Below are 13,828 nucleotides of genomic sequence, written 5' to 3' on the forward strand. Positions count from 1 at the left end.
CTTGGCCAAGTTACCATGTGTTCCTTGAAACTTCATGAGGTCTCATGGCTTGACTGAAGACCTGAAAGATCTTCTGATGCACTTAAAAGAGTCTCCCAACCCAATTAATTTCTCTGGAAGAAACCTTTAAATAATTATTTCCGCCTAACCCCTCTTCAAATGGACCCACTCAGTTGGCTCAGGTTTTACTGGGTACTCAATCAATTCAAACAATCCAAGGCAAAGTGTTAATGTTGTTTGTCTAATTGTAAAATTAACATACACAGAATATAAGATTTGAACTCATATTGAAGAACTCAGCAACATATCTGTCTAAATTAAAAACCTACTGATGGATCAAAATACACTTTATTTTAATTATACTAGCACAGCGAGGCCCAGAAAGGCCATGAAGTTGCGCACAGAATGCTCAGCACCAGCAGGGAAAGCCACTGTGGGCTGGGGGGTGTCGACTAGCACACGAGCCCCTGCCGCATCTGTATGATCTGCAGTAAGGCGGCCTGCACATCCTCATCCATGTGACCCTGGGAGAAAGAGGAGAGGGGAGAAGTATTTTATGTCATCTTCATTCACACACAAATTCTTAAGACACAGGGCTTTATAAACAGGTCCTTATTGGTTGTGATTCACCAAATGCTAAATCCTCACCATCGTGGTGACATTCTAAACATTTTATTGGAAAACAGAGTAGAGCTCTATCATAGAAAGGACAATCAATGTAAAAGTAGTGCACACCAGTGACTCTAAATGTCTAGTATCAGAGAACAGATGGACAAACTTCTTTCTCTCTTTTTATTAATGGCTCAGGTGATAGAGGCAGCGTAAGTTACAGATGAGCAAAGTAAACTACTACAAGGAAAAGTTTCTTTTGCTTCCGCCAAGTTTTTTTTACCAGAAAAGTAATTAATGAAAATTCCTATATTTATATTTTTTACACAAGTAGGATCATATATATTATTTTGCAATTTGCCTTTCCACCTAGTGTTACAGAAATCTTTTTCAAGTTACTGCTTATTTTTATTCATTTATTTATTGGACACACCACATGGCTTGTAGGAACCCAGTTCCCCAACCAGGAATCGAACCTGGTTCCATGGAAGTGAAAGCCAGAGTCTTAACCACTAGAATTCCCTGCCTTAATTATTTTAAATTATTGTATAATATTCTACTGTGTGTATGATAATTTCTTTATTAATTCTCTCAAAAATAGACATTTATGGAGTTTCCAATCTTTCACAGCAGGTTCCTAGAGAAGAAATTGCTGGGTCAAAAAAGCAGCCTCAATTTTTAAATTTTGCCAAGTACTACAAAATTTCCCTCTACAGAGATAATGACAAGCTACATTCCTACCAACAGGGTATAAGTGTCCATTTCCCACAATGCCCTGGCCAGTGCTACAGATTATCCTTTTGTTTAATATTTGCCAATCCCAGCAGTGAAAAATGGTTACCTCCTTGTTTATTTCCCCTTTTACTAGTTATGTTGAGGTCTTTTAACATGAATGTTATCTGCTTATATTTAGAAAGAGCACTTTAAAGTTAAAATGATGGCAAGAGGTTGATTAAATGCAAGTCAATATGGTGGGCTTATAACAGCCACCCCCTTCCCTTTTCCTTTGCTTGAGCACTTGAATGGATTTCAGCATAACACTTCCTATTAATATAAAAAGTTTAGCTTCCAAAATCTGTTTCTATAACAGCAGGATGTTTAAATTCCAAACATTAGCCATAGTTGACTAAACTGAATTTCTTAGTTAACTTTATGATGCCAGAAGGCAAGACTATTTCATATGCCAATTGCTTTTGTTATGTTTCATTAGGAGTCAGTAGAAAAAAATTTCGAATTTCTGAAGCATACATGATAAAAAGTTGATAGGCTTGTTAGGTTTGCTGTCTTTCAGTATGCTGCTCCCCGCCTTGGCCAGAAGCAGAGCCAAGCAAGTTCCCCCTCACTAACACAGAGCTTCCATACTTTTCTACTATTTTCCCTCCAAAGAACTCCCCACCCTGCTACCCGTCAACAGTCTTCTCTAGTAATTACAATAATAACTTTCAAACCCCAGGTCATCTTCTATCTACTCAAAAGAAAGCAGCCAAAGAGACTTTTCCATATTATTCGTCCTTTTCCATTGGTTTCCCCTTTATCTCCTACAGAAAAGGCAGGCCTTTTTAAGAAATTGATACTGTAAAAATCTCTTTTTATTTTACCTAGTTCTTTTTCTAAAAATGACCTTCTTTTTTTTCCCCCAGTGTGAACACTTCAAATCCTAAACAATTTCTATTACATCTCACCTCCTATTGCTATTCTAACATTGTCTCGACTGTCTTCCCAAAAAATCTACCCTGAGAATTTTGGAGATGCTGATGGTGTTTCTACAGAGTATTAAGTATAAAACACTTCATATGTTAAACATATTTCTTAGTGTGATTTTTTAAATAGTGTTCTCATTACACCCCTCAAGAAGGCAATCTGTGGTCTTATACTTCACTGAGATTAAGGCTCAAAAAATAAATACTACTGATATTCTAACAGAACCTCTCTTTCTTGTATTATTACAATTCTGTGCACACTTGTCACTTTTTTGGTATTCTCTACATTTCAAAGAAACACTTCTGAGCTACCAAGAAACAGTGAAGTTCTTCCTCCTCTCCTCTTTCAGCAACAGCCATGTGTGGATGTCAGGCACTCTCTCCAGCTAGCGATACTAGAACTGTGTGCTGCCGTCACATGTTGCCAAACTGTCTACAAAACGAGTGACAAGCAGATGGAGACAACACTAAATTTAAGATGCTGTGTTGCCACACAGCTTTGTAAATTTCTCCGGAAGACATGCAACCCATGATTAAAAGAAACAATTACTTTAAAATAAGCATATGGGGGTACAACTACTTTAAACATCAGTGACTTTCACATAAATTTACTGGAAAATAAAGAATTATTTTCTCTAAAATGATATCCTATCCAAAGGAGTAGTTCTACTTTACCTGTGCAGCACTAAGAAGGTGGGTCCGATAAATTGCAATTACTTCTTGGTGCTGTCTGTCGGCATCCTACAAGTGTGGAAAGATGGGGAGGTCAGACTATCAGCATTCATGTTTTCAAACACATGGAGGTTTGTAACAATGCTGTCCTCAGGCCTGATGCTTCTAAGCAGTAGTATTATTAAAGTGCTCCTGCTATATTCTGATAACAAACCACCTTGGACCCACCAGATGCAAAATTCCATACCAAAACAACAGTATAAACTTTTCTAAAGAAAGTGTGGGAACATTCACAGTGAAAGCAATGCCACTCGTCCTAGGTAATATGAAATTATTGCCTTAGATTACATCTAATGCCAGGAAATTATCCAGACACTTACTAACGTATGCTTTAGATTACTGCAAAAACTTCCCGTCTCATCACCTGTCTCTAGACTTTATTCCTTTCATGCTACTGAGACTCAAGTAACTCTGTCCTCACATCACTTTTCACTCAAAAATCTTGGGTGATACCTCATCAGCTAATACCTAATATTTCATATCTGTAAGAGGGAACTGGAATGCATCAGCTTGATTCTCAACAGCCTCCACAACTGGGCCTCAGACGCAGCTCCCAGGACTGGCCAACCTAGAGGCCTTTCATTGCCCTGAGGCATGCACACCACTTGATTCCATTTCCAGGCCCTGCTTCACTCCGTTTCCTCTGCCTGAGGGAGGCTCCGCTTTCCTTTCACCTACCAAGACACCATCCATATACAAGTGCAGCCCAGGTACTCCCTCCCTCGTTCAAACCAGCTCCACCACATCAGTAACCTTTCCTTCCTGGGAGTTCGTATCCCTTAGATCCCGGGACTGTAGACTCAATTCTATATCTGATATTTTTGTCTCATTATTTTATTTTTTATGGAGATACACTTTGCCTAACTACCCGGAACCCTTGGGGACAGGGACTGTCTACTCTCTTTATCCCTGACAGTGCTTAGCACAGTGTCATGAACATAATAAATAATAAACAAATATTTCCGAATACTGAAAAATCTACCACATCCTTTTGGTAAGATCCAAATCAGCAATATGTCATCATTAATCTATAGGCCAAGAGTGTTATAAAATGAACACTTGAAAAAATAACTTTCTTCTATTCAAAAACAACTCACAACAAATTCCTATAGATTAGAAAAATAGTACCCAACAATTTACATTTGATTGGGTTACATTTTACTTAGCCTCACAGCTCATTCAACTAAAAAAAGGAAACAAGCAAGCAATCAGTTCATATTATCCTATTCTAAGGATGAGGAAGCCAAGGATTAAGGGGAATGTATCATGTCACTCTCTTTTAAGTGGCAGGGTTTAGAACTGAGCTCCCAACTTTACCTTCTTAATCCAGATGTTTTCTTTTAATATATAAAGGAGATACATAACCACACAGGTATTTATGAATGTATGTGTGTGTATATATATATATACACACACACATACAGATATTTTCTTTTAATATATAAGGATATAATGTATAAAAACCATAAGAATGCCTACCTTTATTCATAAGGATAAAAGATTATTTTAAAAAGTGTGCCCTGTCATGTCTAACTTTTGTGATTTCATGAACTGTAGCCCACCAGGCACCTCTGTCCCTGGAATTTTCCAGGCAAGAATACTACCGTAGGTTGCCATTTCCTACTCCAGGGGATCTCCCTGACCCGGGGATCAAACCCAGGTCTCCTGCGTCTCCTGCATCGGCAGGCAGGTTCTTTACCATTGTGCCACCTGGGAAGCTTCCTTTAGTTTGAAAGTGAAAGTCGCTCAGTGGTGTCCGACTCTGTGACCCCATGGACTATACCATCCATGGAATTCTCCAGGCCAGAATACTGGAGTGGGTAGCCTTTCCCTTCTCCAGGAAATCTTCCCAACCCAAGGGTCAAACCCAGGTCTCCCACATTGCAGGCAGATTCTTTACCAGCTGAGCCACAAGGAAAGCCTAAGAATACTGGAGTAGGCAGCCTATCCCTTCTCCAGCGGATCTTCCTGACCCAAGAATTGAACAGGGGTCTCCTGCATTGCAGGCGGATTCTTTACCAATTGGGCTATCAGGGAAGAAGTGGACCAGTATTTTAGAATCTGCAACAGTTGGAAAGCTATCAGATTTGGAGTAAATCCCAGGATTAAATCCTAGCTGTATGACCTCAGGCATATTTTCGTCTTTGTTTCCTTAAGAATTAAATGGGGGGCTAAATGAAACCTTGTAGGACTGTGAAGAAGATCAAGTTTAAAGATCAAGTACACAAAACGCTTAGTATAGTGCCTGGTACACGACAAGCACACCAAAATGATATCGTAGCACTGGTAGAAATAACTTCTGGCAAAAATGATTATATTCTTGGATCTGAACACAGCCACAAATCTGTGGTTTAATCTGATTTCTAAATAAGATTTTACAAACAAGCAAAGGTGACCCTGCACATCCCAGCATGAAGCCCTGCAGGTCCCAGGTACTCACCGCCAGCTGCTGCTGCAGGGACCTGACCTGCTGCTGCAGGCTGTCAATCAGCTGACTCTGCCTCTTGCTGGGACTCCCACTTCCATAGGTGAGCTGGGAAAGGCCATTGAGGGCCTGTTTTAATCTCTCCACATCATTGAGCAGTTCAGTTATCTTATGGAAAAAAAAAAAAAAGATTGTGGGAAAAACACGTATTAGTCATCTATTCACTTATAAGGAACATCTTTACACAGAGCTCATTCTCTGAGACACAAAATTTACCTTTATATACCAGAAAATTGAGGAATGAATACTGTTAAGATTGTTTCAACAGTATGTGCAGTATATGATTTCCTCCCAGTACGGGGAAAATCTTTCATAGTTAAGAAAATCAAGTAAAATCCTAATATATGTTTGGTGTATGGGTGTGCGTGCTAAGTCACTTCAGTCATGTCCGACCGTATGAACAGTAGCCCGCCAGGCTCCTCTGTCCATGGGATTCTCCAGGCAAGAATACTGGAGTTGGTTGCAATGCCCTCCTCCAGGGGATCTTCCCAATCCAGGGATCGAAGCTGTGTCTCTTACGTCTCTTGCATTGGCAGACAAGTTCTTTACCACTAGTGCCACCTGGGAAGCTCCTTGGTATGTAGAATGTGCTTAATAAGTGGCAACAATTATAAGTGGAAATTAATAATTTGTTATTATATTCATAACTGATTTCCAAACAAGGTGAGGGCACTAAAGTTGTAGGTCATATGAGCAGATATGTCAGAAGGTCAGGACTTGTACCACTTGACTGGGCTGAAGCTGTGGCTGTGTCCCTGTATTCCCAGCACTGAACACAGCACCTGGCAGGTAGAAGGCATTTAATAATTATTGGAATGGGTAAAATAAAACTGCATCCAATCTCCCTGATTTCTCATCTTCCTAGTACATACTTTATTCAACTACCAGTTTTGAAAATGTTATTGAGCACCTGTTCTGTAAATTGTACAATGAGGATGAACAGTAAGAAGGAAAGAAAAGTTATGAATCTGCTCTTAAAAACTGGCTGGAAGACAACCCATATCATTCTGACATGGTAATATATATGCTGTAAATAGATGTCAAACCCAAAACACAACATACATTTTAGGAGATGAACCGTTTACTGTAGGCTAGATTGGCCAATGAAGGCTTTAGGAAGGAGAGTTAAGTGATGATGTGGGCATTAGGGAATGTAGAGAATTTAAGCAGGTAGAAAGGAGGCACAAAGACATTCTGTCTAAAGGAAGATAAAATGTACAGTGAGTTGGAGGGCTCAATTTACTGGTATGAGTGAGTTTCAAGATTCTGGGAGGCTTCAAATTCTGGGATGCTGTGCAGTGTCTTCAGCTTCTTGCAGCCCAGAAACATAGTTTAATTTTTTTTCCTTTCCCATTCTTTAGGTGGCCTAAAACTCCCTGGGTTTTGATAATTCATTTTTGAGGCAAGTGAATCTTGAGTCTCCCTATCCGTCCTGGTTCAGTTCTTGGCTGAACCAGATGAGAAAACAAAAAGAAAACTGCTTTTGATTTCTGTTTGTGTAACTTTACCTTCTTCTCAACTCTGTTTTGTTTTTGGCATATTCATAGCCAGACTAAAAAGGTGGCATTTAATGACCACTTTGTCAATGCTTTGGTAAACCTGTCTTGTGGAGGGCTACAGTAAAGAGTCCTATCGTACCCTGGCAGTTCTGCCCTGGGGCTGCCAACACCAAGCCACGCTTCCCTAAAGTATTATTATTACCTTATTATCCTTTGCTTCGATTTGTTTGGCAGATTCCTGTATTCTTCTCTGTAGCTCCGTGATGGTTGTTAAGGACTTGTCACATCGCTCCTGCTGATCTTTGATTTCTTGCTCTATGCTGAAGTGGAGCAATTCCTTCTCATCTTTAGCAGACAGTTCCTTCTTTTTGGCATGCAAAACCTCCTCACATACTTCCTCATACTTCCTATTCAGATTGGCCAATTTTTCGTTTAAGTCGGAAATCTGTGTCTCCAAATCACTTTTCGTTGCTTTATATTTCGACAAATCAACCACCTCCCGAGTCTCTAATTTTTTTAACGCTTGTTTAGTATTCTGAATCTCAGACTGGAGTTTGGAGACCTCTTCAGTTTTGTTTTGGCTTTCTTCTTCCTTTTCTCTCAAGCTAGCTTTTATGATTCCAACTTCTTTCTCAAATGCTTCCTTAACCTGCAAATGCTCAGCCAGGGGCACAGAGGAGTTCTTCTGATTCTCCAGCATCTGCCGCAGTTGGGTCACTGTCTGCTGCTCTTTCTCATAACATCTCTGCTTAGTCTTCAGTTCTTCCTTGAGTGTCTCGATTGTACCACTAAGAGATTTTTTCAGGGACTCAACCTGCTCCAGCGGAACATGCTGCTTCTGCAAAAGAGTTTGTGCTGCAAGGATCTCAGAAGTCTGCTTGGCATTTTCCTCCACGAGCTTCTCTTTCTCCTTCTTTGCCTCTGTGTATTTCTGCAACAGGTCTTTTAACTGTCTGTTCAGCTCTTCTGTTTTTCTGCTTAATGCTCTTTCTGTTTCATGAGAATTCTCAATATGAACATTCTTATCCTTTAGATCCTTCTGAAGAGTGAGGATCTCCTTCTTTAACTTGTCATTCTCTTGCTTGCACTTCTTGGCCTCTTCTTCACTGGTATTACACTTCTGTGTCTGCTGGGATAACTGTTCTTTTAGTTCTTTCTCAGTGGCTTTAAATTTTCTCTCACACTCTTCCAAGCTGATGATCGGAGCATATTTTAGCTTGATGCATTCCTGTATCGTGTCGAGTTCTCTCTTCTGGGCTGCAATCTCCTCATGCAGGGTGACAATCTCCTCCTGGCTTTTTTTGTAGTTAGCCAGTATTTCAGCGCTGTTGTCCTGGACCTTCTTCATGCTCTTCCTTAGGCCACTCATCTTTTCTTCATGCTCTCTTAGGCTGATGTACTCAGCTTTTACTTGGTTCTGAGTGTTCTCCAGATTTCTTTTTAATATTTCGTTCTCATCTTTTATTTTCACAAATTCTTGATTTATATCTTCACACTTCTTCTTCACATCTACTAATTCTCTATTGGTTTTATCCAATGTGCTACTCAAGGCAGTTTTAATCTCTTCATGGGTTTTCACGGGCACATACTGATGACTCATGGTCTTTTTCAAATCATTGTTTTCAGACATGAGTGAATATATTTTCTCTTGGTCTTCACCACATTTTTTATTAAGTTCAGACAGCTGCTTCTTAAGTTCAGTGATACTGGATTTCAGAGCCATCATTTCTTTTTCGTGTCTCTCGGGAGGTATGAACACAGTTTCCAGGCGGCTGACATTTTTACTTAAACTGGCATTTTCCATAAGCAACTTCTCCATTTCCAACTTCTTTTCTGTATATTTGTGTGTCACATCTGAAAGCTTTTTATTCAAATCATCAACAATTACATCATGTGACTTTTTCATTTCTTCACTTACTTTTAAAGGGACGTAATGATTTTTCATTTCAGTTGTTAAGTTATTTACTTGTTGTGTAAGGAGCTTATTATCCAGGCAGACCTTTTCAATTTCCTTTTGTAACGTCTGATTTTTCGATGTTAACTCAGTGATCCTCTTCCCAAGTTCTCCTGACTTCTGCTCTAATCTGCTCTTGAGCTGCTCATGTTCCTCTGGTTTGACGTGCTGAGCCAGTTTGGCCTTCAAATTCTCAAGTTCTCTCTTTAATGGTCTAGTTTCATTAAGTGATCTTTCATATTCTCTTTCCACATCTATTAATTTTTTTGCCTTCTCGTTTAGTTCATTTGATAACAAGCTCTTCATGTTTTCAAATTTCTCTGCTGGAATAGAAAGGGCCAGCTTGGCTGACAAGTCCTTTAACTGGCCTTCCATCTCAGTGAGCTTCCTTCCTCTCTTCTCTCGCTCCAGTTCACACATGCTCAACTCCTTCTGCAGTCGCTTATTCTCTTCCATCAGCTTGCCCTCATCTCTCTTAAACTCTTCAACTAACATTTCATTTTGTTTGATTTGGTTTCTCAATTTCCCCACTTCTGCGGACGCACCTTCGTATTTCACTTTCATGTCTTTCAACTGATCCTTCAGTTCCTCCATCAGCCTGTGGTTCCCAGTGGCCGCATCACTTGTCAGGTGCTCTTTCAAGGCAAGAAAATGTGTCTGCATTTGTTTCACTTTACCTTCCGACTCATACATTCTCTTCTGCACGTCTTTCAAGGCATCTTCTAGTTGCTTTATCTGCTCATCTGAATCCTCTTTCACCCTTTCACATTCCAATGCTAAGGCCTTGCACTCCGCCACCTTGTGAGCCAGTTCATTTTGGAGTTTGAGTCTGTCTTGTTTTGCTGAATCACAGAAAGTTCTCATTGCTTCTAATTCTTTCTTTAAAATTTCGTTTTCCGAATATGAGGCTTGATTAGGTAAGGCTAGCTCCAGTGGTCTTAACATAGATCGGCTTTGCATATGGACTGGCATGCCTGTGGGAGTACACTGCAAAAATAATAGTAACACAATAAAATATCAATCCCAAAGCCTAAAGAAGACACTTATTTACCAAACTTTAAAGTTGCCACATCATCAGTAGCCAAAGGGTTTCCAGGCTAGTATATTAGAAAAATATAGCAGTACTGATTTTTGAGGTAAGAAAAACAGTTCTAGGTATGATTTCCTTGATGCAGTGACATTTTGAAAGCCTGTTCACTTTACATGTATTTCTGGCAGACCAAAGAAGGAAACAGTTGTGGCCTCTGGGGACTTTTTTCTCTTTCTCTTTTCATAATATCTACCAATAAATGTCAACTGATCAAAATACATTTACTATTTCTATGTTTTACAGAACATGATGTGCTTAGAACTTCAAATTCTGAAGAAAGTCATCAGAGCCCTTGAGTAAAAACAAGGGTTTTGCAATTTTAAATCTGCAAATAACTTTATACAATGATATATTATTATCTAATAACATATATTGACCTCTGAGTTCCCTCAATGCTAACTCAAGTGTAATGTTTAAATTATAAAAATAATACCAAAATAAACCTAGCTAGTATAAGAATCAAGAGAATGATATTAATCAATTCACAAAATATAATCATGTTTTCTTCTTTCAAACAGAATGATAAATTAGAATTTAGCATACGCTCTTACTACAAAATTGAATCAACATCTTGTTTCTTCTATTAAATGCTGACAAAAAGAAGTATAATTTAAGTTCTCACTGAAATATTTCATAAGTACCAGAATACAGAACATATAACCATGAAATATTAAATTTAACTATTTCTATTTTTCCCTATCCACCATATTACAGCAAGGGCTCTTTTAAAGTACTGATAAAAGCCATGTGCTATGAGTGTGTCCCACTATTTTAATAGGCAGGTTTTACTGTTGTTCACTTCAATTAACACTGCCTTCCCATTGATGAAGAAGAAAACCATGCTGTGCTTAGTCACTCAGTCGTGTCTGATTCTTTGCAATTCTATGGACTGTGACTTGCCAAGCTCTTCTGTCTATGGGATTCTCCAGGCAAAAATACTAGAGTGGGTTGCCATTTCCTCCTGCAGGGGCTCTTCCCAACCCAGGGATCGAATCCATGTCTCCTGCGTTGGCAGGTGGATTCTTTACTACTGAGCCACCTGGGAAACCCAAAGAAGAAAATTAACAACATGGAATAATTTCTCAGCCTCAGTCTACTTTCAACTTACCAGTTATCTTTAGACTAAGACTACTATAATTTACCAACTAATTACTTACACAGGTTCACAATTTCCATACTTATTTTACTATAATCAAATATTTATCTTATCTTCTTAAATATTATTCAGTTAATTGACATCCATTCTCTCAACTTAGAATCTTAGAAATTTCCAACTTAGAGTGATCCTAGACATCATAAAGGCTAACTCACTCTGCCCATGGATGATGAAGGTATATATATAAAACCTTTAAAAGACCAAATATTTATCAGTCCTGCAGTCCATAGAGGGTGCTAGGAAGGCAAACCTTGTATCCACTGGAAACTAAAAGTGAAGAGCAGTTAAGTCATAGAATCAGACAACACTCCCTCTCGGAAGCTTTATTTTGAGATAAATTTCCCAAATATAGAATACACATTTGAATTCAAGGAACAATACCTCTCAAAGTCAAAAGAATGCTTTTTGAATTGTTCATACCTGTCTCCCCTGTAAATGGGCAAATACTTAGAGTTGGCCAACTGCTGTTAAAGAATAGAGGCCTACTATCAAAGACAATGAAACTGTAATTCAAATCTTTTAAGTCACTGTCACCAAAAATACTCTAGAGGGCACTAAACACAGCGTATCTGCTTTTATTAAACTCAAGACCACAGGACCAATTTTTCTTTGATAATGAAAACTTAATTCAATGTATATACAGATGATAAATAAACAATGTGGCTTTCCTCTTTTTAAAAAGGCACAAATATTTTTATAAATATTTTCTAAAACAAAACATTACCTGTGAGTCTGTCATGTACATTTGACCTTGTTTAAGAAGCATATCTTCTTTCCCTAAATAAATCCAAATAAAGGATACCTTAAATATTCATACCAAAGAAGGCTAAGCATTAATTTGGTGTTATTATCTCCTTTATTATTCAAACAAAAAAGAAGCATGACTTACAAAATAAAATTATCCTGTTATAAAATGGCCATATTTTTACTTATTTTTCTATATACATAAGGAAAGTATGTATAGTCTTTTGACTAGATACAAAGTTGGCTTTTAGAATTATGTAAAACTGTTAGACTAAATAAGTTAAATGATTATAAAACATGTATATTATAGTCAAAATAAAAATGGTATCATTTGCAATTTATAGGATGAATATTACAACCGTACTTAGCTAAGGAATAATTTAATATTCAATAGGAAGCAAAAAATTAGATTTTATAGAGAAACTTTAAAATTGGAGAATAAACACAGTGAAGATTAATTATGTAAAGTCTTAAAATAATAAAGAAGTATTTATGGAACATCTAAACAATTCTAAAATGCTTACCTGCATGAGGCTATATCCAAAGATTTTTCCAAATCAGAAAACTATGTTTATGTCTCTTTCAATAAAGAGCAAATCCCAAATATCACAGGTTAAATGTCTTAACAATCAATATGCAAATTTGGTAATTTGTACAATACACAATTTAAAAATTTAGGTCCTAAGGAAAATCAGAGCCTTAGTGATTACCAGATTTTCTGCTAAGAGACTATAGGAGTCATTTTAACCTCTTCCCTGTGCCATGCTGAGGTATAAGATACAAGCAGTTGATGAAGTTTTACAGCAGGAGTATCATATAGTCAGACAAAATAAAGAGGCATAAACATTCTTTTTTGCTTCAACTGGGTGAACTGTAATGATAATCTATACTTTCATACTTACTGAAATGACTTCCTGATCCTAAATGATCACTCTGAAATCAGAAGAATACATTAAAACATTTTAGATGAATCCATTTTGTTAAATTCTGTATCTATTTCAGCTCTAAATGATCCAGCCATAAAACCATATTTTCAACATTCCTTGTTTCTCCTGGGCATTATTCTACTCGAACTCACAAAAAGGCAAAGCACAATTAGCGAGATCAGTTGGGAATAAACTACTTCACTAAGCATTTTAATAAAAGCAGACAAGTATTTCAAGAAAAAACTTTGACTGTTCAAAAGAAAAGCAAGCTCCAAATGAACTGAAACAACTCTGAATACGTACTCTCTGCTGCTTCTTTACCTCAAAAGGAAGGAAATGCCACAATCGCACCAAGAAATCAATTGCTATATCACGGTTGGGGAGCAGAAACCTTACCTCATCAACTATGAAACATTAGCCTAACCCTTTCTTTCAGATTTATAAAACACCAAAGAGCTGAGGCAAAGAGCTGCATACAGTTCATAATAAGCCCACCAATGCATCAGTTAGGAAAAGGAGAATAATAGAGAAAATTTAGATACTCTGAGTTAAAGTATACTTGGATTGCTCCCTATCCCAAGTAAGCCAAGTACAAAGAACCTAACAGAAAGTAAAATACTATCCTGTCAAGAGTAAAGATATGCAGATGTACATCATGTTTCTATATTTTTCTATATTCATACTAATGGCTGTGTGTCAAACTCTGATAAGTGACCATGATAAAAACGGCCCACAGTTCAATAACTAAATTAATGTCCCACTAATACTTATTGCCCCAAGGGTATGGAAAAAGATCTGTAAACTAAGGTAAGCTCTGTGTTCTAAATAATATTTAATACTAGAATCTGCAATAGGTGGTAAATGGGCTTAAACATGTATGGGTGAAGGGAGGCCATGGCACATAAGAAACTCAAAACCTTAGTTTGGACATAT

General features: G+C 37.8%; 1 protein-coding gene across 4 annotated transcripts in view; it reads right to left on the minus strand.

Moving 5' to 3' along the window:
• Positions 1-329: 329 nt before the first annotated feature.
• UACA (uveal autoantigen with coiled-coil domains and ankyrin repeats) overlaps positions 330-13,828 on the minus strand; it is an 85,989-nt gene continuing 72,490 nt past the window's right edge. For all 4 annotated transcript variants that reach the window (XM_061430227.1, XM_061430229.1, XM_061430228.1 and 1 more), the window contains exons 14-19: positions 12,872-12,902; positions 11,950-12,002; positions 7,228-9,966; positions 5,482-5,634; positions 2,985-3,050; positions 330-524 (exon numbers count right to left, since the gene is read on the minus strand). In XM_061430227.1, the coding sequence (XP_061286211.1) occupies positions 453-524; positions 2,985-3,050; positions 5,482-5,634; positions 7,228-9,966; positions 11,950-12,002; positions 12,872-12,902 (3,114 nt within the window). In that variant the 3' untranslated portion in view covers positions 330-452. The remainder of the gene's footprint in view (positions 525-2,984; positions 3,051-5,481; positions 5,635-7,227; positions 9,967-11,949; positions 12,003-12,871; positions 12,903-13,828) is intronic.

Source organism: Bos javanicus, chromosome 10 (assembly GCF_032452875.1).
Source record: "Bos javanicus breed banteng chromosome 10, ARS-OSU_banteng_1.0, whole genome shotgun sequence".
Taxonomy (NCBI): Eukaryota; Metazoa; Chordata; class Mammalia; order Artiodactyla; family Bovidae; genus Bos; species Bos javanicus.